The sequence below is a fragment of the Drosophila biarmipes genome, chromosome X, assembly GCF_025231255.1.
Source record: "Drosophila biarmipes strain raj3 chromosome X, RU_DBia_V1.1, whole genome shotgun sequence".
Classification (NCBI taxonomy): Eukaryota; Metazoa; Arthropoda; class Insecta; order Diptera; family Drosophilidae; genus Drosophila; species Drosophila biarmipes.
The window spans coordinates 8,767,608-8,794,608 of record NC_066611.1 but is presented as its reverse complement, the minus strand read 5'-3'; the positions used below and the strand labels follow the sequence as shown (position 1 = coordinate 8,794,608).

The 27,001-nt window shown below is 43.5% G+C and overlaps 4 protein-coding genes across 10 annotated transcripts in view; 3 read left to right on the top strand and 1 right to left on the bottom strand.

Annotated features, from left to right (window-relative positions):
* LOC108025906 (flotillin-2) overlaps nt 1-27,001 on the bottom strand; it is a 102,317-nt gene that overhangs the window by 25,755 nt on the left and 49,561 nt on the right. The gene's annotated exons all lie outside the window — the stretch shown is intronic.
* On the top strand, nt 223-3,126 carry LOC108025822 (glucose dehydrogenase [FAD, quinone]). Its single transcript, XM_017096477.3, has 2 exons — nt 223-609; nt 1,153-3,126. Exons 1-2 carry the CDS (start codon nt 274-276, stop codon nt 2,764-2,766), a joined length of 1,950 nt encoding a protein of 649 aa, XP_016951966.1. The 5' UTR covers nt 223-273; the 3' UTR covers nt 2,767-3,126.
* LOC108025855 (glucose dehydrogenase [FAD, quinone]) lies at nt 3,734-7,760 on the top strand. 2 transcript variants are annotated; one of them, XM_017096526.3, is made up of 3 exons: nt 3,734-3,900; nt 4,558-5,555; nt 6,779-7,760. In XM_017096526.3, the coding sequence occupies exons 2-3, from the start codon at nt 4,583-4,585 to the stop codon at nt 7,675-7,677; spliced, it is 1,872 nt and encodes a 623-aa protein (XP_016952015.1). In that variant the 5' UTR covers nt 3,734-3,900; nt 4,558-4,582; the 3' UTR covers nt 7,678-7,760. The 2 variants fall into 2 exon arrangements, with proteins under 2 accessions (XP_016952015.1, XP_050740651.1); XM_050884694.1 differs by having other exon boundaries at nt 3,734-3,904.
* Nucleotides 12,215-25,741, top strand: LOC108025806 (glucose dehydrogenase [FAD, quinone]). The gene is made up of 4 exons (XM_017096454.3): nt 12,215-12,286; nt 14,393-15,010; nt 22,868-23,118; nt 23,742-25,741. Exons 2-4 carry the CDS (start codon nt 14,553-14,555, stop codon nt 25,166-25,168), a joined length of 2,136 nt encoding a protein of 711 aa, XP_016951943.1. The 5' UTR covers nt 12,215-12,286; nt 14,393-14,552; the 3' UTR covers nt 25,169-25,741.

Sequence of the window (27,001 nt, the reverse complement as noted above, 5' to 3'; positions counted from 1 at the left end):
TATTTATTGAACCCCAAACGAACGATTTTTTTTTCTCTGTGAACAGTCGAGTTTAATCGATCGTTCAATGTATTTATTTTTTCGCGTGCACTTGTGACACATTCACACGCGCTTCCTCGCTCACTGAGTCAACAACCTCGGCGCTTGGTGGGTCGCCGCAGGGGGAGGATGCACTGTACCCACTTATCAGGCGACTGGCTATAAAAGCGAATCTCAGGCAGCGACTGCGCCTCAGACACAGATAGAATCGGGTCCCATCGAGTGCCAAAGACAATGTCGGAAGGCGGCGTCCAGAATCCGAGCATGGATGATGCAGTGGCCTTTGGCCAGAATCCATGTGGAAGCGTTGGCTCGCCAGCTTCACCTGGCATCGGTTTGTTCAGCGGAATGGTGACGCTCCTCGTGCAGTCCCTTCTATCAGCCCAGTGCCTGATTTCGCCCGCCAGCCAGTGGCCAGCGGACTACAGGGGCGACCTGAGCACACCCTATGACTTTGTGGTCGTCGGAGCAGGATCCGCGGGCTCCGTGGTGGCCAGCCGGCTCAGCGAGAACCCCGACTGGAAAGTTCTCGTCCTGGAGGCGGGCGGAGATCCACCCGTCGAATCCGAGGTGAGTCAGGCATACACTTTTCATTGTCAAGTATAGCAGACTTGTAGATAAAGCTGTTTTTTCTCTCTATACTGGTACTATCTGTATAATAATTTTTTCTGCCTTTGGCTAAAGCTTTTCCAGTTTACATTTTAACAACGCATTAACAAGACGTTGAGATAACAAAGTATGTGATACAAGTGCGATAATAAGAAATACAAAGAGTATAGTAACTTATATTATATAGTAAAGTGGGCAACAAGTAAAAGGGACTATTTTATCTCGTGTGTAAGCATCTGCGAAAATAGTAGATCCAAAATGGATAGAAACTGATAATACATTGAAATTTTGTACAAAAGAAGAAGGCATCTTTTGGCATGTTTCGAGGATTGGAATAAACGTGGGCATAAGTGCATTTTATACGAAGAGGATTACTTTAAAGGGCCTGAACTAGATTTAGAAAGATTTTTCGTCTCACATTGCTTTTTGTCCACAAGAATATAACCTTCTTATATCACTTTAATATTACTTTAACTAATCAACTTTCTTCCCAATCCCTTGCAGTTGCCGGCGCTTTTTTTCGGGCTGCAGCACACGGAGTTCACGTGGAACTACTTCACAGAGCCCAGCGACAAGGCCTGCCAGGGCATGAAGGATGGTCGCTGCTACTGGCCGCGGGGCAGGATGCTGGGCGGATCGGGAGCAGCCAATGCCATGCTGTATGTGCGGGGAAATCGCAAGGACTTCGATGGCTGGTCGGCGTTGGGAAACCCGGGCTGGAGCTACGACGAGGTGCTGCCCTTCTTCGAGCGCTCCGTGACCCCGCAGGGAAATGCCACCCACCCCAAGGGCTATGTGACCCTGAGTCCCTTCGAGCGACAGGATGACCCAATCCATCAGCTACTCATCGACGGAGCTAAGGAGCTGGGAGTGCCGTATGTGGAGCGATTCGAGGAGGGCAGTGAAACGGGCTATGCCCATGTCCCAGGAACCGTGAGGCAGGGTCAGAGGATGAGCACAGCCAAGGGCTACCTGGGTGCTGTGGCCAAGACCAGGCCCAATCTGCATGTGGTCAAGCGGGCCAGGGTCACCAAATTGAACTTTGATAGGGACACGGTAGTATCAGTGGACTTCGAGAGGGCTGGTGTGAGCCACCAGGTGAAGGTGGCCAAGGAAGTGGTCCTCTCGGCTGGGGCCATCGATTCGCCAGCCCTTCTTCTGCGTTCCGGCCTGGGACCCACTGAGCAATACCATGATTTGGATATACCCCTTCATATGGAGCTGCCAGGAGTGGGACGCAACCTGCAGGATCATGTGATTGTCCCGCTCTTCCTGAGGCTGGACGAAGGCCAGGCCGAGGCAATCACCGAGAAGGGGGTGCTCGATGGCATCTACGAGTACCTCATCCATCGCCGCGGACCCTTGGCCACCCACGGCACAGCCTCCCTGGTGTCGTTCATCAACACGAATAAGAGCAGTGGCAGTCCGTATCCGGATACGGAGAACCACCACCTCTTCTTCCAGAGGGGCAACCATGCTTCGCTGGAGCTCTTCACCAAGGGTCTGTACTTCCAGGAGGCATATGTGGAGGCGCTGCAGGGATACCTGAAGAGCTCCCATCTGCTGTGTGTCTTCGTTCTACTCTCCCATCCCGTGGCCAGGGGCGAACTGCGCCTGAGGAGCTCGGATCCCAGGGAACCGCCCATCCTGACGAGTAACTACCTGTCCGAACCGGAGGATGTGGCCACCTTGATGAGGGGTATCCGGTACATCGAGTCCCTGGAGCAGACCAAGTCTCTGAGGGATCACCGCGCCGAGCTGGCCAGGATTCCCATCGAGGAGTGTGACCGCCTGGGCCACTACCGCAGCGAGGAGTACTGGCGCTGCTACGCCCGGTACTTCACCATCACCTGCTACCACCAGTCGGGCACCGTGAAAATGGGTCCCGACACCGATCCCGAGGCCTGCGTGAGCCACCGCCTGCGGGTCCACGGCACGGACAACCTGCGGGTGGCGGATGCCAGCATCATGCCGGCCATCGTGAGTGCCAACACCAATGCGGCCACCGTGATGATCGGCGAGCGGGCGGCGCACTTCATCCGGGCGGATAACCTGGGCTATGTGACCGGCGGCGACGGGGGCATCTGGGTGCCGCACATGCATGCAGATGACTTCTAGCTTGATGATTCCGAGCACACAGTAGGTGGGCAGCACCTGGCGGCTTGTCAACAAGTTGTCGATATCAAACTGAAGTGCTGAACGTTGAGTGGAAATCGATTCACGGACAACACAATTAGGTAAATTAAACTATGTGAACTGTGGCACCTTTCAGTGCGCTTCGTAGAGGTATTTTCTTTTTACAGAACTGTTAAGCAGATATTGTCATAGTACAAAGTTACGCATTGCATTTTTTTTGTTACTCATAAGCCACAGTTGTTAAATATTAGTTACTAGGTAACACAACTTAAGCAAGATTGTTGTTTGATTAAATAAAATATAGAAGAAAGATGCTGAGATTATCAACGGCATATTCAGAAATATGTAGGTCTCTTGATTAGCCTTCTAAAAGCTTCAAAGTGACCACAAAACTGTAGAATTGGTTCTAAAAACGACTTAGATAGATTTTTTTGGCAGATCCATAAAAATCCACAATTAAGATGTTTAGCATATCTCAGCACAAACTTGACCCACAAACCCACACAACTGGTTTTGTGCCCCAGAGCAAAGCCCACCTGTGCTTATCAGCCGGGGCCCCCAAAGCACCCAAAAACACGGCCACCATCGATCCTCCACTCGGACATAAAGATAAGCGAGTGCAAGCCGTGAGAGACTCCACTCCATGGATTCTAGATTCTAGGTTCTCCACTCTCGGTTCTCGGTTTCGGGTGGGCTCCATGGGTCGCTGGGGTTTATCACACCTCGCTGGGCTAATCTTCGAGTGATAAGGGGAGTGCCGCAGCTGCTGAAGGCGGAAGGTGCGTCTAATTTATGTGTATATGGTGTTCTGCTCTGGTACATAGGTTCGGCTCCACACATACGTACGACTCGGAGCCAAATGCAAATGTCTCCGAGCGCTTTTGATTTACGGACGCCGATGGCATACGAAAAGCGCTCGCCACCCGGCCGTACAAATTCCGGCTGAACGCCGGCCCGCTGGAACAGTTGCCGTCGAGCAGAGGGTCCGAGCGAACGTGTGCGGCAGGTGCGGATCAAGGATTACGGACTTTCTGAGTCTAGGATTAACGGAGCATAACCCGAGGACTCTCTGCTTCATAGCCCGTGGGCTTCCAGTGGATTTCCTGTGCACTACTTGTAGGTAACACTGTGAAAACTTGAGGATAGTTGAAGACTCCTAACTACAGCTTATCTTGGGAATGTTCTGATCCTAAGAGTAGAGGATATCGTTAAAGTTACTTAAAGGTTACAGTTCCTATTCGAATATTAATGTTCAACACTAAGCTGCAAAGGATCGAACTTAAAAAAAATAGAAAAATGCCAAAATGTAAGGACCTTTTAGGATAATGAAAGACACTTTTAAAAACAAAAGACAAAGTGATCATTTCATTGCTTTAACATGGAGTAATGTTCTCTAGTTTTCTAGAAAAAGTAAGGATAAGTTTCTAAATGGGAAAAACTTGCTTGGATAATATTGATTTTGTCGGAAAATTTTCAAACGCCATAAAGTTTCTTCGAGTATTTTATAACAATCCCTAAGATATCTGGCTGATAATTTTCTACACTATTCAAAAAGTATTATGGAAAGGAATTTTTTTGAAGGAAACTGAATTATGTATAGATTGGTTTTTTTTTTCAAAATGTTTGAATACAAAGTGAAGGATATGATTGGCTAAGATTTAACTGAGGATACTAATTAAATTAACTAATTAAAAAATTAACAGGAATTTCCCTATTTTTGTCCTTCCACTTTAAAGTTTGTTTTACCATTTAAATTGGTTTTTTCCATTACAGCTGAAGGAGTCTTTGCCACCCCAAGATGGAGTTCCTGAGCGCCCAGTGCGCTGCCCGTTCGGCGGGGCCGGCCAACACCCTGATGTCCCTGCTGCTCTCCACGCTGATCGCCAAGTACTGCGACCTGAGTGGCCAGCAGCAGTGGCCGGAGGACAAGGGCGACTGGCTGGACCAGGCCGGTGGCTTCCAGCACGACTACGATTTCATAGTGATAGGATCGGGCAGCTCGGGAGCCGTGGTGGCCGGCCGCCTGGCCGAGGTGAAGAAGTGGAAGGTGCTGCTGCTGGAGGCCGGCGGCGATCCGCCGATCGAGACGGAGTTCGTCGCCTGGCACATGGCCACCCAGTTCTCCGACTGGGACTGGCAGTACCACTCGCAGCCCAACGGACGCGCATGCATGGCCATGAAGGGCGAGAGCTGCCACTGGCCCAGGGGCAAGATGCTGGGCGGCACCAACGGAATGAACGCCATGATCTATGCCCGCGGCACGCGCAAGGACTTCGACGACTGGGAGGCCAGGGGCAACCCGGGCTGGGGCTACGATGAGGTGCTGAAGCACTTCCGCAAGGCCGAGGATCTGCGCTCCACGCGCACGGACTACACGCCCGGCGACCACGGCGTTGGTGGACCCATGGTGATCAACAACTACGTGTCCGACAACGAGTTCCGCTCGACCATACGCGCCGGCATGCAGGAGATGGGCTACGGCAGTGCCCCCGACTTCACCGAGGGCTCCTTCGTCGGCCAGATGGACATCCTGGGCACCCAGGACGGCGGCCGCCGCATCACCACCGCCCGCTCGCATCTGCACAAGAACACGCCCAACCTGCACATCCTGCGCCACGCCCACGTCAAGAAGATCAACCTGGACGGCCACAACCGGGCGGAGAGCGTGACCTTTGTGCACCGCGGCAAGAAGGAGTACACCGTGCGGGCCAGCAAGGAGGTCATCGTGTCCGCCGGAGCCATTGGCTCGCCCCAGATCCTGCTGCTCTCAGGTGAGTCCGCAAGTCAGAGGGGTCGGAGGACTGCTAAGTCTGGGTCTGAGTTCAGTTTTAGATATCAAAATATCATAAATATAAAATGATTTCCTAAATACCTTTATAGCAAAGATTAAATAGATCATCATATTTAAGGAACCATCTTAGAGCCCCAACTTTCGATAACGTATAAATATCTTTCCTTATCACTCTTTAAGTTTTTCTTATAAAAAGTAGAGGTACCCTTCCAGAATGCAATAAATAACACTACGTTTGATATAAGGAAATACTATGGTGATAAGAAATAACGATAACAGTCTCTCCCCCTGCATTAGTTTAGAGAGATATACCATGATCCTTCAATCCCCCTATAAAGCCCCTAAATCTTGCGTTTGCTCTTGGCGTTGACTTAGCGCCTGGATTAGCTTCTGTTTTGCTTGTTGCATCTGCAAAGACCCTTGATAAGCGCGGATCGGCGGATGATTAGATAGCCGGAGTACGATATCAGACCCAGGCAACGCGGCCCCGTGTCGATGAGATGTCAATGTCAGCACGCGCGCAAGGTCGAACAAGGTCAGGCGATTATGCCTGGCCGATCGCCAGGGATTGTAAACATATGTATGGAAAATACCGCCCCAGCGAGATATAACCAAAATCTTTTACGATAGGGCGTTTTTCGCTCCGGTACTTCCCCTTTGGGTTGGGGGTACAATATTTTGACCAGGTGCCGACTTTTAGACTTCAAGTGGCGTTACTTGGCACTTTTCACATTTCATGGGATTCACAAACCTGCAAAGATAAAAAGTAAAAGTATTAAAGAAATTGCCAGAGTGGAATATTCAGAGTAAATCTTTTTAAATAACTAAGAACTTGTTGAATTTCCATAACATTTCACATGAATTTTAAACAAAAATGGGACAGGTTCTTCTGCTTGTCTAAGAACAGGTTCCAATGTATAACAAACATTCTCAAAAATACGCAGCAGAATGCACAGCTGGTTTTGATGATATTAAGATGTTAGTTGGGCCTTCGGAAGTTATGTATGTATATAAGATAAATATAAGAAGATACCACTTTTTAATGGTTCTAACATTTGAATAGGAAAAGTGTGGTTTATCTTTAAAACTAGAACTTAGGAAAATAATAACGATGAGAAATTAATATTCCTTAAAAATCCCATTTTTCAAAGAGTTTCAATAATTCCTAAACAATTTTTCCTATTTCTTATATCCATTTCTAAGGCGTCGGTCCCGCCGAACACCTGAAGAGCCTGGGCATCCCCGTGAAACTGGACCTGCCCGTGGGCCAGAACCTGAAGGACCACGCCAGTCTGCCGGTGATCTTCCAGATCGACAAGTCCACCGCCCGCAAGCCCACCGAGGAGGAGCTGGTGGACGCCATGTACAACCTGCTGATGGGTCGCTACAGCAAGCTGCTGCACCACGAGGCCACCGCCCTGACCGGCTTCATCAACACCACCTCGATCGAGGGGCCCAATCCGGACATTCAGACCACCAACTTCTTCAGCCTGATGCAGAGCCCGGAGCTGAAGGGCTACGTGGCTGCCACGGGCTTCAATGACCGCGTGGCCAAGAGCATTCTGTCGGCCAACCAGGAGACCAACACCTACATCACCTACCTGCTGCACTTGAAGCCCTTCTCGGCGGGCAGTCTGACCCTGCAGTCGACGGACTACCTGGAGGCCCCCATCCTGGATCCCGGCTACATGACCGACGAGCGCGACGTGGAGACCTACATTAGGGCGCTGAATATCTACAAGAACCTGCCGAAGACCAAGGCCTTCAGCGAGAGGGAAGCCACTCTGCACAAGCTCGACCTGGAGGCCTGCAATGGCCTGACCTACCAGTCGGACGAGTACTGGCGCTGCTACATCCGCCACATGACCACCACCGTCTACCACCCGGTGGGCACCGCTCGCATGGGTCCCGCCAGCGATCCCACTGCCGTGGTCGATCCCCAGTTGAGGGTGCACGGCGCCAAGGGTCTGCGGGTGATCGATGCCAGCATCATGCCCGACATTGTGGGGGCCAACACCAACGCGGCCTGCATCATGATCGGCGAGAAGGGCGCCGATATGATCAAGGAGGAGTACCTGGGCGGAAAACACACCGAGCTCTGAGCTCAGCGATATTCTACGATATAAGTCTACCATTTTTGTCAACTTTTTTTTTGTTATAATAAATATATGCGTTTTAAATAGAACTTTCGGGGGCTTTACTAGAAGAGAAAGCATATTGAATATTCTTAAGTAAAATACATGCTCGTGTAAATTCCTTAGGCTTTTCTACATAACCGTTTCGAGATCTTCAGCTCTTTGGTAGCTGTCTTGGCTAAAATGGCTAGCAGTGACTGTAAAACTGTTTTGAATTAGCGGAAAGTACTTTCGCCAACGTAAATTTCAGTTTTTTTAACATTCAACCGTTTAAAATATATTTAAACAAATATTTTAAATTAAATCATAGCCATAAGAGGATATTGAAAAATTCGTGGCAATTTCGGGTGTGAATTTCAAGTCGTACACTGGATTAATCCGGCAATGGCGAAAACTGCACCATCAGCATTAAGTGGCGATTGTTTGAGTCTGGGCGCTACTTGATGCTCGGCCTGGTTAGCTACGTTTTGGCTTTGATTGACAGCTTTCACTTTTCATTTCGCCGCCTTTTTATACATCTAAATATATATATATATTTCGGTTTTTCGGCCTGCAAATTGCCGCTCATTGCGGACAACTCATTATCCATGCCCCCCGACCAACGCAATATGTATAATATTTCCAGGCGCCGCGGAGCGTGCCAGTTTTTGGTTTTGTTTGGGCACTTCGGTATTCATCTAACGCCTGGCGGTGCATACCAAACTAAACGCAATTAATTGTTGGCCAGGTAAGCGGCCCAGTGGGTGGAAGCCTGGTAATTGTATAATCGAGGTGTGAAGGGAGCCAGAGATCAGCGGATAAAGACGTGGCTATGTTAATTGTTTAAATAAGATCATTTATTTTGTTTTATAATTAATTTTTTTTTATATTATAAGCTTTTAATCTTTTATTTATTTCACTTTAAATTAAAAAGTATGGACTCCAATCACACATTATTAGCTAAAAGTTGGTCGTAAAATTGTGTTTTATGTTATTAAGCAAATGGCATTTAATAGCCCTATAAAAGGCATTATGATATCCCGCAATTATATCCCATAAAACACTTTTCATTTTATAAATTGAATGTAACGAAACCACATGCCTGTACTATCTGTATTATTGCAAAAGATACTTCCACCAATTGCTCCATTTAGTGTGAGAGGTTACCCTATCTCGGACCCACTCCTTCTTGACAATTACACAAAGGTCACGTAACAGCCCTTTTCTAGCCGTGCACTTGATCAAACCGCAAAATGGAAAGCAATTAATCCAAATCGCTGGCGATACAAGCCCAGATAGTGGATGTGGGCTATGGCATATGGCAAACCCGACACATTCAGTCGGTGGAAAGTGAAAAATTGAAGAGCTACGCGGGAGTACGCACGGGTCTTCCACAGTTCCAAAAGCCACGCAAAACCGAAGTTTAGGCCAGTGATTGGGATGAGATATGCCCGCTGTGGTTGCGACTGCTGGCCGGGATGTCAGCCAGCGACTACCAGTTGGCCACCGTGCGCCCCGCCCCCTTTTGGCAACCGCCCATGCAGCTGTGTGGAGACCTGGCCAAGTCTGCCATGCTCGACTGCGGCTCAGATACACGAGCCGAGATACAAATCGGAGATGGACGTGAGTTGGAGAGCTCACGGGAGTAATGCCTATTAATTACTTAAATTTAGGTAGACCAAAACTTAAGTGATGTCAAAGTCTAATAAATCGAAAGGCATTCTATATGATACTAGTAATTTATACAATTTGATTAATGCGAATAAATTTCCTAATGTATTTAATAATATACTTAACTATTAATTTTATTTAATATATTTAGACTTCACAAAATTGTAATATAACAAAATTGTAATATAATATAACAGTCTCCTTCATTTAAATTTAATAACATTATATTAAAACATCTTTACTTGAGAATCAACATTTAAGCTTATGTTACTTTAAATTTATTTAATTTAAATTTTAAATTAGAAGTGGTGTATATAATATAAAATTGATTTTTTGGGGACTATAAATATTATAAAAGTAAGTTAGAAAGACACCACCATTTAATTTGTTAGTAAAATTATAGCATATTAAATATCTTTTTAAATATTTTTATTTATTAAAGAAAATTTAAGCTAGAGATGTTTTATAAATCATAAAATCTTTTCAGAAATATACAATATAAACAATTGAAAAGCTAAAGGTGTTTTAAATTTAAAATAAAATCTTTATATAAAATAGCTTTAAGAATTTTTGAAAAGGTATAATATTATTCTTACATATGTGATCTGATCTGATTTTCAGAAATAAATTATTAAAGTGCTTATATCAAATTCGTGTCACGCAGCCATTTCCCTGGGAGTTACGAGTACGCGGCGCACTTGCTGCTATTGCTCCATGACTCCGTTTCATGCATCTGTCGCTTAATGAAGTTCATTTTCGGTGCCCAAACTGGAGATACCGATGTGTATGACTCAGCGAAAAGATAAGACCGTGGTTAGAGAGGCCGAAAATATGGCAGAAGGGCGCGCGGGGGGGCGTAATTGTTATGTCACCCCACTTAGAGCTTTCTTCTGGGGGCGCTCGGCCAGGAGAAAGGAAGGGGGGCGGCAGCTCCTCTTCACTTTGCCCAACTCAGTTTTTACTTTTTTCGGAGCCTCTTCTATTTTCACTTTTAATTGCCCTCGAGCAAAATTTGTTTGTTGATTGGGCAATTGGCCCAAAAGACACACTGCCTCTGGGGCAATGGGCGTATGGCATATGAAGGCCCAAGAGCGCGGAGCGGTTAGTGCCGGAAATTGTCCGCCGTGACGTGTGTGAGCCCCCAGATAGCAACACTAATTGTAATTGTGGCGGAAATCGTTGATTAAATATGCACAGAAGCCTGGGAACCGAAAGTGTTTTGAGCCATTATGAGGCGTTAGTATGAATTAGAGAGTAATTTCCCTGGTAAGAGGTGGGCTTCCCTCGCCATTTGTCAACTTCTAGGGGATTTCAATTAACTAATTAATATTTGAATAAATTGCTAAATTCGTATTTTATATATATACCTTAAAAATGTTCAACGATTTTTGCGATTCAAGGAATTCTAACCAAGAGTTTTAATGAATCTGTTTAAATAGTTACCCTTAGGGTTTAAGACCTTGCTAAGGGAATTGGTTTTGAAACTGAATCGGTTAGTATCGGAAAAGCATATTTTCTAAAAGTTAGAGTTTGGAAACCATTATCGACTTTCTACTGTACATCTTGCCTAAATCGCTTATGTGCGCTATTCCCAACTACATTAATTTCTTGAGGCGAAAACTACTATACTTTAGTAAATATATTGTCCTCTGCCTACGAATTTAAACCACAAATCAAAGCGAAGAATAATTTAAAGGTTTATATTCCCAAGATCCATCAAATTCCTGGGCCTGTCTTCAACTTAAGGTCGTGATACTCGTCCCTCGAGGCATAGCCCTTGACCAATGAAGGCCCTAAGTCTTCAAGTTAGACAAAAACCCAGAGAAGAAACCAAAACAAAAGCCGGCGAGAAGACGCACAACTCATCGCAAAAAAGTTTGACAAGTTTATTTGTGTCTTTAATGTCAAGTTTTATTTGTTTATTTGTGGGGGGAAGGCGGAGTTTCCTCGACATTCGCATGGAAAACCAGCGCTGACCTTGCCCCATTAGATGGTGATATATCAAACGATCGTCACATCGTGGCTCCGTTAATTTGCGGACATTATATTGTGTGTGAGACTTTCGTCATTCGATTTGCAGGTGGAAGTGGTTCACTTTTCGGCCTCAGGGACTGACCGATTGGGAAATGCTCCAGTAAACACTGAAATAGTGTCAACCCAAGATAACTGACCAAAGGTAATAGCAAACATGAGATAACCCACGAAAAGAATGGGTTTTTAGGCCTCCAAACGAAAATAATACCTTTCCTAAGAAATAGTTTATGGGTTTCCTTCTTTAAATTAGGTATTTTTTGAAAGTGTTGGCCAAAATTAATATTTTTACTACTCATTTCCTAGCCCATTTAATTTTTTTGAAAATAATGGTTTAATATATTCAAATTAAAGTGATATTTACCAGCAATAAAGCGGCCTTTTCTTGGAAAATAAATCCCATTTCGCCTTAATCCTTCCCGGATATTGGCTTGTAAAACAATGCAGCATGCAACCAGGAAACGGTGAGAAATGCAAACATGCGGCTGTCTTTGGCCCCCTAAAAACATATAGCCCGGGGCATTTGGGGACCACCATCAAAACATCACCCCATTGCCAGAAATTGGAGCAATTTCGGCGGTTCCATCGATTGCCGATTAATACGACAAACTAGTTGCGTTGAATATCCGTTCGGCATCAGGTGTGTAATGTAATGTAATGACAATTACTTGGCAAAATTCGTGTTGTGGTTTGTCAATTGGCAAGCACACATGCACACCGTTCGAAAACCGGTTAAACAATAAAAACAATCAGCCAACAACTAAATGCCACAAATTTCACTTTGATCTCCACTTTTTTTAACTCATCGGCTTATTCAATGCCAAAAGCTGGTCAATTGATTGCGGTTCTTCTGCCAGCTGTCTTTTCATGTCGAAGTTGAAGTCGATAATGTGTTGTAAGTACAGTGAAGATTCAACAAGGGAAGTCTTTGTATGGTAAATCTCAAAATTTTTATTTTTTATATATTGATTTAAATTTTTTTAAGATTTTTGCGTCTTAACGAATTTGAACAAAGAATTTAAATGAATCTTTCAAATAGTTGCAATTAAGGTTCAAGACTTTGGTAAGCAAATTGGTTGTGAACCTGAATCGGTTCGTATCGGAAATCGTATTTTCTAAGAGTTAGAGTTTGAAAGCCGACATTTATCGACTTTCTACTGTGCATCTTGTTGACGTCTATGCCTAAATGGCTTACGTGCGCAATCCCCAACTACACAACTGCCAAGCAAGTCGAAGTGGAACCCGAATTCCGACTCAAAATCGAGCCCATCGTCCGCGGAGAGAAGTGCACATAACCGTAAAGTGAGCATGAAGGTCGTCTGGCGTCTGCAAGGAAATTCGGATTCGACGAAGAGGAAGAAGAGAAGGTATCGAGGGAAAAACCGCAAATGTCAAATACATGCTTGTTTGGGAGCGAGAGGCAGGAGCTGCAAGCGGTTATATGTAACCGTTTCGCAATGCACAGCATCAGCCATCAACCGCAACCGCATCGCCTGTGAATGTGATTGTGGATATGTATGTTGGTGTGGGAGAGTGCGAAAGAGAGGCTCGCGAAACGGTAACCGATTCACATTGCAAAATGTGCGCAGGCGCAGACGCAAAACGGATCAGAGAGAGGGAGAGAGCACGATTAGCAACCGGAGTGACAAACGGTTAGATTTCTAAAAAGCTTTTTTAGATATAAAGAAATCTTGTAAACATTTTTTATAATTTATTTTAAAGAGTCGATCTTATTTTGAATCTGAAGAATTACATTTTCTTTTCTTACATTTTCTTCTCAAGGAATATTACTTTAATAAATCTCAAATTTTACAGGAATACGAAAGATGGGTTTTATATAATATATTTAATTTTGTGCAGAACCATGTTTATTTAAATTTAGTGATATGCATTAATAATAAATAATTTTTTAAGAATACAACTTTCCTTAAAACAAGGAATTACTGTGTTAATTTTTAAAGGCATAGGAGAGATGGGTTTTACAAAATATATATTTAAATATTAAAAAACCTTGATTATTTCAGTTACATAATGTACATTTACAGATTTTTGTGCTCCTAGGATATGAAATATAAGTGAACACAGGCGAATTTAATTCGATTAAATTTATGTGGCAACGTTCACTATCAGAAATGGTTTTTAAAACCCTGCCGCCACGGCGAATGCAGTTGGATTCGCTGGAGAAAAACGTGCGCATGCGCAACCGCCTGGCGGCAGCGACGCCGGCTTCCTCTGCCGCGGCTACCGCCTCTGCCGGCGCTGCAGCAGCGGAGACAAAACGTCGCAGGCCAGCGGCTTTTGTGGCTCAGAAACGCAGCGACTGCCAAGCGAGGCGGATGGCCTAAAAAAGCGAAACGGGCTGGCCAGGCGAATTACCCAGTGAACCGGTTAACCGATTATCCATTGTGCATTACACGATTACTACTACCCGATTCCAAAAGACGCGCGCGGCCTAGCCAACTATTTCAATCGCAATTTATTTGTTTTTGTTTCTGTTTACCCAATGTGTTTTCGAGGCCTAAATGAAAGTGCAGAAAGGCAAGTGACTGTGAATGCGAACGTGACGACGGCACAGAGAGAAAATATCACCGATATCGGTCAACCATTCGACAGTTTCTCAGTTCCTTTGGAAATCTCAATATTGCAGTAGCACTTCCTTGAAACTTTGTTTTTTAAAGAAACTTCAGTGGAGAAGGGAGATTTACAAACCATCTATTTCACACAATCTTCAAAAAATCCTTAACCGAAATTTTATGAAGCTCAAATAATTTGTGATATACGTTCGTGGCTTTAAATTACTAAACGTTTTTTTGTCCTTATGTTTGCAAAATGTTTGTTTTATATTTAAAAAATTTGTGAATCCAACTTTGTATGAGCCTTCTAAAATAATTTATTCATTTTTACTTTGCCTAGATCTTTTATTATAACCATACCTTTGATTTCCAAACCAGGACATGAGAAACTTTAAGTGGCCACATTTTAATGATCTTGTTTTTCTCAGTGTGCGCTAGTGGTGAATGCAAAAATCGTATAAAAGTGCAATGCAGTGACGGGCAAGAAAGTGGATCACGAGCCAAGGAAACGCCCAAAGAAATTGTATAAGCGAGGGAATCCTTTCCCCGAATAAACCCCTAAGCCCCCGCTAAGCCCCTCCAAAAATCATGGTCGTAGTTCCCGCTCTGGGCGCCGCCGCCGTTTCCGTGGGCGGCCTGCTCTTCAAGGCAAGTGCCGCCTCCAAGGCGGCGGCGGCAGCGGGCGTGGCAGCGGCGGGCGCCTCCAAGCTGGGCCTGGCCATCGCCGGCGCCATCAAGCTGGCCACCGCTGTCATAGGCGTCGGCAAGCTGACCATCCTGCCCTTCCTGATAGCGGCCATCGCCTACTACAACTACGACCTCTTCGATCCGGAGAATCGACCCTTCAACGTCCAGCAGGTGGAGCTGGCCTACGACTTCATCATCATCGGCGGCGGCTCGGCGGGCACGGTCCTGGCCTCCAGGCTGTCGGAGATCCCCCACTGGAAGATCTTGCTCTTGGAGGCCGGAGGCCATGAGACGGAGATCTCAGATGTTCCCCTGCTCTCGCTCTATTTGCATAAAAGCAAAATGGATTGGAAATATCGGTGAGTCAACGCTACTGTGAAAGCTCAAAAAATTCCTAAAAGTGGTTGACAATTCTATATAAGTGGGGAAATTACATTCATTAAAATTTTGTAGACATCATTTCACTTTAATTAATTTTAATTTTAGTTCGATGTATACGAAGTGTATATGGTTTATCCTTTATATACCTAAAATAATTTGTTTTCCTTGAATTAAAAAAAAAAAATAAAATAAGAAAATAGCCATTTTTTCTTGATTTGTTTTTAAATCACTTTCATCTTAGCTTTTAAATGTCAATAAATAACTGAAACACTTCTAATTTTCCCAGTAAAATAGTGATGTATCATTAAAAAAAAAATGTTTTATAGCTCAAATTAAATTAAAGCACTCACTAAATGTCTTCCTGGTCGCGCTCTTCCTTTAATATATAGAATGTTCCAAGTACTTTAATGGGTCAAAGTGCCTTTTGGGTGGGTTGAGAGGCTTGGCCTTCACAGTGGCCCTGTTTGTTTTTTGATTGCGCCCCTTTTTACCAGCTCATCCCAATGACTTTGCCATTTTCCAAAAGCTGGCAACAGCAATCGCCGAATTCTGCCATCGGCATATGCAAATCTCGCCGGGTGATCCACACATCGATGAGTTGCCGGCCATCATTAGCATTCGGAATAGACCTAGACGACTCCACTGGGCGGGTTCAGGTGACTAAAGAGCCAAGACTCGAGACGATGATGATGATGGTGATGGTGCTAAAGGCCGGCTTCGTTTAGTTAGCAACCGTCTGCCAAATTTCAAACTATTTGCAAGCTCTCTTCACACGCAAACAGCAAAACGATTTCAGCACTCGCCGAAAAGAAAGGGAAAACAAGCCCAACTGACTAATAAGATTTACTGACACTTTGCAATGTTCAGGAAATGTTCCATTGAAATATGTTTAGGATGAGTTTTAGATATTTTCTATGGCCTGTTTGAAAAACTTGCTATTTTATTTGGTATATTTTAAACATTCACGATGATAAGATCTGTTTAATTCTTGTTCATAAAATTATAATATATATTAATATTATCTGAGAGAGTGTTCTACATATAAAGATTTCTTATGCCTACATATCATATGTAGGTGTTCCTTTCTTAGTCAACTTCTTTCCCTATATGTAAAAAAAATGTAATATTTATAATTCCTCACTTTCCCTTTCGTTTCTTGTAATCAACATTTTATTGTTCCATTCCCAAACGGATCATTTGATCATGAATCACTCTGAAGTATTTACTTCCACTTTAATTGCTAAACAATTTCTCGTAACACTATTAACACCAATTGCTTTACGACAGTTTTCATTTCAATCGCCTCGATTTATGGCTTCGGCTCTCCAGTGCTCCAATTTCTCGCATCTTTCACTTTTCCCCGGCCCACTTTCCACCGTTCTCCGTCCGCCGACCACCTCCCTCCAGAATGTTCCAATTGGACAGAGATGAAGACAAACGTGAATCATTACCATTTGCCAGTATCATCTCGACGGATCATCTTCGGAGAGCAATTAAGTGCGGCCTTATATGGCGCGGCTCGAGCCTCCATTAGACAGAAAATGTTGGCCCACCAGTAAATGGAAAAACGATCGGTGCTTCTGGGACTGATTCGAATTAGAACGGGCTACCGTTAGACAGGCCTGTCTTGAGGCCTAATTTTTATACTTTTTAGTTTTTACTTTTCGGGGCGGGTCCCTGGTTTCATTCAGATCGTTTTCTATCTCACGGCACTTCATTAATAACAGCTGATGCCGCTGATCAACGGCCACCTGTGGCCACCGGGTCTCGCATTAACAAATCGAACCCCGCTGCTTAATTATTCATGAGCTTTTGGCATTTTTTTTCGTCGGAATTTGGTTGGAGCGTGTTACCAATACCGTAATCCATTTAACTGTTTAATGCGACAAGGGGCCGGGTTTTGGATTGGGCTGGGTCTGGGGTCCATAGGCCTAGCGGCGATTTTCGTTCGGGTTTCTCTGTGGCTCTTCTTTCTCCCTCGTTTCGACTGGGAGTTTCACTTTCAGAATTCCAAGCCCATTGGTTTTAGATTTCCTTTCCATTTCCATTCCATTCCCAAATTCCATCTAATTTCGCGTAATTGAATGCAATATGCGGTTAAGTGCATGCGAAATAAATCATAAGGTGCCAAAAGAAACAATAGGCGAGAAAAACACAGGGAGAAATATGATAGGATCTAGTGTTATAATTTTCATCTTTCTGCACAAAGATTCAATTGTTGAGGTTTTCAGATAGGTAAATTATTATATCATTATACAAAAGCTAGTTGAAAAACCACAATTATGTGTATTATACCATCACATCATACTATATGAAATAAACCTGTCAGTTCCGTTAATCCCTTAACAAGTATATAGCGAAATTAGCTTGTGATATTCTAAGAACTTACATCATCTTTCCATTTTTCTTAAGATCAAACCCAGTTTAAAATCTCTTATAATAGCCAAAACTCGTTCAGTGCACAGAAGAGCTTAAAAACAGAAAACCCAAACTAAGTGCATTGAGTGTGGCAATATAATCGAGTGTGTTTCTGAATCATTGCATCATTGGCAAACTCAAGAGAGTCGGTGGCAGTATCTGCATTTTTGTATCTCAGTATTTTTATCTCGGGCCTCCCAGTCAGCTGTATCCCGAGAGAGTAAGATACATGAATATACAGACACACGAGGTATCTGAAAAGAGTGAGTCTTGAGTGTTTGTTTTGGGTGCAATGTGTACGAAACGACACTCGAAAATCGCTTTACAGGCAGCGGGAAATTCAGTCAGCAGACTGCAAAGAAATTGAAACTGAATTGGAAAAAAAAGACCTGGCAGTCACTCTCACGTCAATCATCGCCAGTAATCTTGATTGACTCAAGTTTCACCCGCCTGAGAAAGTCACCAAATTGGTGCCATCAGTTTGGTATCTCTTTGGGTTCAGTGACAAATTAATGGGGTTCAAGGTCGCGGGAAGTGATGATTGGAGTGGGCTTTTTATTAAAAATTGAATGAAAATAATCCATGGGTCTTTATACAAATGAATTAAAATACAGATGTATGTATATACTTGCTGTATAAAGTAACTCTGGCAACCAGCTTCGCGTGCGATTACAGGATAAATGCCTTAAAGTTTACGACTTAACGCGAAATCTTTCATAAGCCTTTCGTGTGCAACGATCGTTGCGAGGCATTTGAAAGCATTCAAATTCGCAGCAGACAACAGTAGACGCCGCCTAAAACCAACAGAGGATCTACAGGGTAAACAGGCACCGAGACGGGGGAGTTGAGCTGGGATGCAGGGACCCCAGCCGCCTCGTTAGCCCCCGCAAACAACCCATCTGTTGGGCATTCCCCTTCGCGGCGATTATGCAAGACGAGTTGGCGATGACCCCCAGCCTTATCGGCATCATTAAATTCCCTCCTCGCCTCGTCCGTTAATGCCAGAAATTTTTTGGCATCCACCGTGGAGACTGCGACACGCCCCTGACAGATTCGGGTTCGCATTTTGAATGCAAGCTGCAAGCGGATATCAATTCGTGTGGCAACGGCACTGGGAGAAAGTAGGTGAACGAATAGCCTTAAAAAATATTAAAAAAAAAAAAACGAATTAAAGTTGGTATTTTTTTAAGGAATGTGTGTATATTAAGGAATTAAAACGTATATTTAATGATATATTGACTACTATCCCTTTACAGATATTGACAGTTATTATATCATATACTCATATTTTTAGAAAATAGTATTTAGTTTAATAATATTTGACTAATATAGCATTAGACTCTTTAATACATTACTTAAAAGAAAATATTTACTTCAAATCGATATTCTAATAACCTTTTTGAATGTTGAATAATATATTGATGCTATATTGACTACTATCAAAGTTTTGACAAATATAATATCATATACTCTTAGGAAACAGTATTCATCTTAACAATATTTCTGAAATAAAATATGTTCTTTAAATCGATTTCTTTATCTTCATCTTATTGAATGCTCTCGATGCTTTGAAAGATATAATACCATATACTCAAATTTTTGGGAAATGGTATACAGGTTAATAATCTTTCCATCCGTGCTATTAGAACCCGATTTCTTAGCTCAAAACTTCTCGCAGTGTTCGTTCTGAGATCGGGATATCCTACGCCGGTCCAGTCCAATTTCCCAACACGAAACCGGATCGCATCGAACCAGAGTTGCTCCGAGCGGCATGGCAAAGTGGGTTAGGCGGTCTGCAGGTCTGCAAGTTTGGCGCCGCCTTGGAAACGAACGAAATGAAACGACGTGAAATGAAATGAAATGGAACGGCGCTGATACTTGGCAATTGCACCTGAATAGCCCGGTTGCCAATCGCCAATCTCCAAAAGCAAAAGCCGCTGGAGAGGCGAGTGGCTACGTGAGCCGGTTAGATGGACGGGCTTCGGTGGCTCGTCATACTCGATACCGGTGCCTCGTACCTCGAATTGTGTCAACCGGGCAATAAAAGCGCAAAATGAAAAAAATACAACTGCACTTCACGCATGCCCAAAACGAAGAACCACCGGTAAACACTAAATATTGATATGGTTATTGATATGGTGTATGATGATTTTACACAATCGAAAACACGAAATTTATTATGCCACCAGACGGATCGCAAATGTTTGCTGTTAATCTAATTAACACCAATTGATTGGTTGGCCAAGAGATTATGCAAAGTGGAAAACACGGCTGAGTGAGTCAGCGAAAATAGGGGATATCATCCTTGATTTTATTTTGGTTGGAAAGTGTTCTAAATATATACACCCAAGCCTTTTAGCAATATATTCACTATCCAAAGTTTCGGTACTCAATTGTCTTTTCAACATTTTTCCCACATTTTTATTCAGCAATTATTTCATAAATAAACCTTTCCGTTAATATATCGCTTGGAATTGCTGCCACTTTGCAGCTTAATACGGCCGCTAAGTGATTTTATACGGCAATCGACAGCTGTTCCATACGAATGCGTTTCCCCTTATTTTGTTTCTTGGGCTGGGGAACTACGATGAGGCCTTAACCAACTTTCGGCTAACGAGCATTAAACAATTACGAAAACAATGCAATCAACTCGAATTTTCGGCATGCATATTCATTTCATCAGCGGCAATTATGATCCTTAAGCCAGTGAATGTCCCTAATGCGTGTTTCAAATCCATCGTTTCTAGATCTGCAGTATTTGCATTAAGAGTTTATCAGCTGCTCATAAGATTTTTGAGGTTATGTCACTAATGCCTTTTTGATCTTTTTTGAGGAAATGTGTGCTTAAGGTATTTAAACCGAGCTTTTTTGGGGAGTCCCTGATAATAAAAAAATAATATTTTTTTTGTATCTGGTATCTTAAATTTGTGGTTGATGACTGACCACTAACTTTATTATTTCTGTACTTAAATCAAAATCTCATATTCCCTCAATAACTTCCAAATTAATTTCAAATGAAATCTATTTATTCATTTCCATTCCCAAATAATTACCTTTAAGGAGATATTTACGCGCCCGCACAAAAAAAGCGTCAGAAAACTAAGCGAAATGAGTTAATAATTTCCTACGTTTATGTGAGTTAACTGCTAAATGGCTAATAAAAGGCAAACAAATTGCGTCAGTTGGGCGTCTCAGATGTGGAAGTCGAGGCCGAAGTGGAAGCGAAAGTTTTTTCTCTATTTTCTTACCAGCGAGCTTCAATGTTTGGCACCTGTATCTTTGAGATACGGCCGGGGCACGTAGCCCATAAGTCAGTATGCCGAACAATGTGCTGCAGTGTGGTTTCAGTGGCGCGAATTGATATTAATGGCTCGCCGACGGGCGTCAAGGGTTAGGGCATAGTGGAAATATTCATCACCGATCTGGCCAGCATAAATCAGACAGCCTATGTGTGCATGTCGTATGCTAATTACCCTTACCCTTATCCCCAGACTCCACCTTGGGGAAACAAAAACAGGGGGGAGGACAGGTTTTAACACCTTAGCCGCAAAAGATGCAAATGCATGCGAGACAGGCGGATGATGGACCATGCTGAGCCTGAAGTTAAACCCTAATCCACCGGCTGAAATCGACTGACATCTTCATTATATGCTTGAATTATTGGCCACAGGTTTTCGAGTTAGTAGAGACATTACTCGACAGGCAGATGCTCAAAAATTCCACGACTATGTGTAAAGAACACCATGATATAAAATAAATAAATGGTTTCTAGGGGATTATTTCAAAATTTTAGAAACCTCTGTTTTAAGTATTTACATTCCAGTTTTTTACTGAAATTTGATCTGAGGAATGGATATATTTACTCCTTTTTTCTTAGAGAAAAGTATTTGACACATATATAAATTAATTTATAAATTTAAAATAAGAACAGGCCTGAATCTAGAATATATTCTTTTATGAGTTCAAAGGTAAACCGATTGACATTATAATATTATATTTAAAAAAAAACGTAATATTATTATGATCTCCAGAAGTAGAACTTTAAAATCTTGAAACAAATTGACTTTAAAAAGTACCCACAACTGAGAATCATAAAAATATCAATGAACTGATGGGTGTCACCAGCTTCGTGGCTGTGTTTACTAACTGAAATGTACACTCTTTCTCTTTGCTTTTGGCACGCTTTGTTAGCCAAGTAAAATCATTGCTGACCAAGTTTTCCGCAACTGACATTTGATTTCCGTTTGTTTTCGTCGTGCCTTTCTCAGCCGAATGCGGTTAAGTTGGCTAAGTCGTCGCTTGATTGTTGCCTGTCACTGGTAATTTGTATTTTCATTAACGACAACAAAAAGTCTTCCTATATGTTTAGCACCGCGCCTAATGGGCACCCAAAAGAAATGGAATTCGGCTTTAGATTCGGGGCGGGGAGAAAAGTGAAGAGTAGTTGTCAAACCGTTTTGTTGGCCAATTTGTTCGTTTGTATTGGCCGCACTCACGGCAGGGAAATATTCGGAAAATGCTGGGAACTCTGGAAACAGATTATTATCTCAACAAATGCGTAACTACGGCTGGGATATCCGCTAATTGCTGGAGCTTGAAATTGCTGGGTGCAAATTATCGTTTTTTTCTCTGTTTTCTTAGAGGTTTCCTTTTATTAATATTTTTCCTCTGATTTCTTTTTTATGCAGTTAGCACTTGTAGAAAAATAAAGTTGCAGTGCTTCCTCTTTGGGTTATTGACCCAAATTCTAAATAATTTTTTAATCAATATTTCATGGCTCAGTTTGTACTTATATTGATTGAGGTTCTTTTTTATAGTTTTTCCAATTTGCCAGCTTATAATTACAATTTTTAGAGGCCCATTTAAATCCTTTTTACATTTGAATAACAATTTTAAGCTGGTTTGGGCAACCTTTCTGCCATTTTCAAGCAACCTCGCAGTGCTTTAAGCCACACTTCAAATGCCACTTGTAGATACTTAATACTCGTACTCGGAGATACCCGCGTACTCGTACTCATGGATACTTTTATTTTAAAGGGCAAAAGGGAGGTCGCTCGGTTCATTGCCTCATGGATATTTCGGAGCTTGGCCTAATGGGCGTTTAACACGGCTTTTGTGTATGTATTGTAATTAAGTTGGCCACTGGGCAATTCGGCCATTTAGTTGTTTTTTATTTTTCTGGTTTTGAGGCAGTGGGCATCTCTTGGCTAATGCGCTTTCATTGTCGCTTTGTTTACTTGCCCACAAAAGCTATCGGATATCTCTTTTTGCTGGTTGTTTGGTGAGATTCGCTAATTGTTTTCACCCAGTCGTAATCTTCGGAGCTACTGCATACCTAACCGATTGAAAAATCGTTATACAATCTTAGTTTTGTGTTTTCTTAAGTCTCTGTTATATAATGTAATTGTTCTTTGCAGAACCCAACCCCAACCGACGGCCTGCCAGGCGATGAAGGACAAACGCTGCTGTTGGACGAGAGGCAAGGTCCTGGGTGGCTCCAGCGTGCTCAACACGATGCTCTATATCAGGGGAAACAGACGGGACTTTGACCAGTGGGCGGATTTCGGAAATCCAGGCTGGTCCTACGAGGAGATCCTGCCCTACTTCAGGAAGTCTGAGGACCAGCGCAATCCCTACCTGGCCAGGAACAAGCGCTACCATGGCACGGGTGAGGCCTCTTAGTGTTTAATTAAAGTATCTGGTTCGCAAAAAGAACCTCTGAGTTTTAAAAACACGTTCGCTTGTGGTTGCCATAAATCAATTCTCTTTGGAAGACTATAAATGTCTCTTTAAAAATCTTTACCAAGCCATAAATAACTTTTTGCTGCTTTAAATCTTTTGAATTTTTTCTCTTTGAAAGCAGTAGCAGCCACTTTTCATTTTCTTGAGTGATTCGCAAGTGAAATAGAAATTATAGGAAAGCAAAAATATTCAAAAAGCTTGTTAACTTGTTCTAGATATGCATCTCACTGGATTTTAAAGTTATATACATTGCATATGAGATCATGAGTTTGTTTCTATATTAAAAAAACCTTTTACGTTTTTCACTTTTAAGTACTTTTCCTAGAACATATGTTCAAACGTTTTTATATTTAGTCAATTTTAAATGATGTTTCTTAATTATCCTTTTTATAAAATGGCTTAGATTATATACCAAGGTCAACCAAATGTGTTTGAAGATGTAGGAAAAACGGATTCAAAGCCAAATCGCATTCGAAAAAAAACTTTTTGAAAGTAAACTAAGAACAGTTCTGATACAAGACATAACTAATACTTCAAATTTTATTTTAGGTGGCCTTTGGACCGTCCAGGACTCCCCGTACAACACGCCCATTGGCCCGGCCTTCTTGCAGGCCGGCGAGGAGATGGGCTACGACATCGTCGACGTGAACGGGGAGCAGCAGACGGGCTTCGGGTTCTACCAGTTCAACATGCGACGCGGTTCGCGCAGCTCCACGGCCAAATCCTTCCTGCGCCCGGCTCGCCTGCGCTCCAACCTCCATGTGGCCCTCTTCTCGCACGTGACCAAGGTGCTCACAGATCCGCATACGAAGCGGGCGACGGGCGTTCAGTTCATCCGCGATGGGCGACTGCAGAATGTGTACGCCACCAGGGAGGTGATCCTGTCGGCGGGAGCCATAGGATCGCCACACCTGATGATGCTCTCGGGGATCGGACACGCTGAGGAGCTGGGCCGCGTGGGCATTCCCCTGGTGCAGCACTTGCCCGGCGTGGGACAGAATCTGCAGGATCACATCGCTGTCGGCGGCATAGCCTTCCTCATCGACTATCCCATTTCGATTGTGATGAAGCGGATGGTGAACATCAACACGGCCCTGAGGTACGCCATCACGGAGGACGGCCCCCTGACCTCCAGCATCGGCTTGGAGGCCGTGGCCTTCATCAACACCAAGTATGCCAATGCCAGCGACGACTGGCCGGACATGAACTTCATGATGACCTCGGCGTCGGTGATGTCGGACGGCGGCACCCAGGTGAAGACGGCCCACGGCCTGACCGATGAGTTCTACCAGGAGGTGTTCGGCGAGGTGAACAATCGCGACGTCTTCGGCATCTTCCCCATGATGCTGCGCCCCAAGAGCCGGGGCTACATCAAGCTGGCCTCCAAGAACCCGCTGCGCTATCCGCTGCTGTACCACAACTACCTCACGCATCCGGACGACGTGAATGTCCTGAGGGAGGGCGTCAAGGCTGCGGTGGCCATGGGCGAAACGGCGGCGATGAAGAGATTCGGCGCCCGCTTCTGGAACAAGCCGCTGCCGAACTGCAAGCACCTGACCCTGTTCACCGACGACTACTGGAACTGCTTCATCAGGCAGTACACCATGACGATATACCACATGAGCGGCACGGCCAAGATGGGTCCGCCCTCGGATCCCTGGGCGGTGGTGGACCCCCAGCTGAGGGTCTACGGCATCCCGGGCCTGAGGGTGATAGATGCCAGCATCATGCCGGCCATCACGAACGGCAATATCCACGCGCCGGTGGTGATGATCGGCGAAAAGGGCGCCGATATGATCAAGCAACTGTGGCTGACCCCCAGCACGGCGCCGGCGGGGCCGAGTCCGCGCCAAGGTCACCAGACCAGCCCCCCGCCGCGCACCCAGTGGCGGAGCAGGCGTTCGCTAAACTCCACCAGTGAAAACTTGGACGTCGGAACAGCACCAGTCCACCAATGGCCACTGCCAAGGTCGTAGTACACTAACAGAGGGGGGAGGGGATTCGTTTAACCAGGGGTCGGGGGTTGCGCAGGGGTGTTCGGTTCACCGGGGGGTTAGCACCAGTTTCCGCCTTCGAAATAAATTTAATTTATTAAGCCCAGTTTGCTTTCCATTCCCGCTGTCAAAACAAGTATAGTACCCTTTCCCAGTAGGAACCCCTGCCGCCTCCGCCCATGACCGTAGTCACTTAAGCGCTTCATGTAAATATCGAGTCATTTATGCTAATTCTTACATTTTTTTTTAAATATCGCTCGTCTGTTGTGTGTGTCCAATCGAAATGTGTATTTTGTTTTTACTTTTATTGTTTGTTTGACGCCGCGTACACTTGGAGTACCTCAATTAGTCCCTAAGTCGAAGATTACGATTACGATGCAAATGTTTGATTAGTTCTTAAATGTAAACGAACTCAATAAATCGAATAAACACTAATGTTACCTCAAGGGGTGTTTAATTAAACTGTTGAGAGCATGGATATAGAATCAATATTAAATAGTTGAATTTATTTAACTGTTAAGTTAATTTTGTTCCTACAGTGCAGTTTATTTGTATTAATATTAAAACTGAAGAAGGCATTTCTCCATTTACCAGGAATTAAAGCTAAGAAAAGATGTGCAGCTAATCTAAATTTAAAACGAAAGCTGCAATTATAAATACTGATAACTCCCAGTTTGAAATGCCTTAGCTGATCCCGGCTTACTTACAGTTTGACAGCGGCTTACGATTTTTCATAAGCCTACAGTTTGAAACGCACCACTTAAAGCTTAGGCGAAGCTTACCTGTAATGAAAGATACAAAAAGAGATTATTAGTTGGCTAACTATTTTCAAATGAAAGCTTAGGATTTACAAAGTGGGCTTAAAGTGGGCCTAAAGCTTAAAAAGCTGCCCTTAGAAAGCTTTAAATTGTTTTAAGCCGAGTTTGAAAGAGCTTTAGGTTAGGGAAATTGGTAATAAAATATATGGGATAGTATAAAATAGGATCTTTTTTTTAAATATAGTAATTAAGAAAAAAAAATAAATATTCCAAAGAGAATAGAGTTTTTAATTTGGAAATATTATAAAAACAAAAAAACAAGACATAAATTAAAGGAAACAACCTTTAAGAAAGGTTTATAAAAGGCAATACAATTCTTTAAAAATATTTCATGCTCCTAAACTATCCAATCAAAATTTTTGTTTACATTTAAATCCCTGATATGCAATTTCAGAAGTTCGTAAATATGATCGAATGGAGTTAAATGCATAAGGGAAGATTGCAAAAAAAATACTCTTTATTAAAAGGTTTCCCTTCTTATATATAAGCTCCTTTTCTAGTGACTCCTGTGTGTAATTTTATTCGCTTTTATGTAAGACAGTATCCCCAATCAGTCCCCAAAAATGTTTAAGGAAATCCTCTGCACTTCCTCATTGCGCACCTCGGATATGTTCCAGCGGATCTAAGCAATTCGATGCGGTCAGGTGCGTTAATGCGAATGCCATAATGCGATGGGCTCCCTTCGGCAAATTAATTGCAATTTTACAATTTCATTTACGATTTGGGGTGCAGCCGATGATAATTGCAATTAAGTACAAGCATTAAAGGCGAGCCACGGCAGCAGTTAACGGTGCGTAGAGGGATAATAAATAATTCCCAATTGAATAATGCATTTCGGACGGCTCCAATAATTTGTTAACAAAATGCACTTCACTTGAAGGCGGTGTGGGCCTGGCTAATTGCCGCAGGCCCGGCTTTTTGCCACAGATATCCGCCATTTTTTCATTTCGTCCATGAACACATTACCACTTTTTGCGCTTGGGTCGCGGAAGACGGC

What these genes read in the sequence shown, in the direction of transcription:
- LOC108025822 (XM_017096477.3), top strand. Translation starts at nt 274, where the DNA reads ATGTCGGAAGGCGGCGTCCAGAATCCGAGCATGGATGATGCAGTGGCC. An exon ending in ATCCACCCGTCGAATCCGAG is followed by an intron (nt 610 to 1,152) that starts GTGAGTCAGGCA and finishes AATCCCTTGCAG; the next exon opens with TTGCCGGCGCTTTTTTTCGG.
- LOC108025855 (XM_017096526.3), top strand. Translation starts at nt 4,583, where the DNA reads ATGGAGTTCCTGAGCGCCCAGTGCGCTGCCCGTTCGGCGGGGCCGGCC. An exon ending in CCAGATCCTGCTGCTCTCAG is followed by an intron (nt 5,556 to 6,778) that starts GTGAGTCCGCAA and finishes TCCATTTCTAAG; the next exon opens with GCGTCGGTCCCGCCGAACAC.
- LOC108025806 (XM_017096454.3), top strand. Translation starts at nt 14,553, where the DNA reads ATGGTCGTAGTTCCCGCTCTGGGCGCCGCCGCCGTTTCCGTGGGCGGC. An exon ending in AAAATGGATTGGAAATATCG is followed by an intron (nt 15,011 to 22,867) that starts GTGAGTCAACGC and finishes TGTTCTTTGCAG; the next exon opens with AACCCAACCCCAACCGACGG. An exon ending in CAAGCGCTACCATGGCACGG is followed by an intron (nt 23,119 to 23,741) that starts GTGAGGCCTCTT and finishes ATTTTATTTTAG; the next exon opens with GTGGCCTTTGGACCGTCCAG.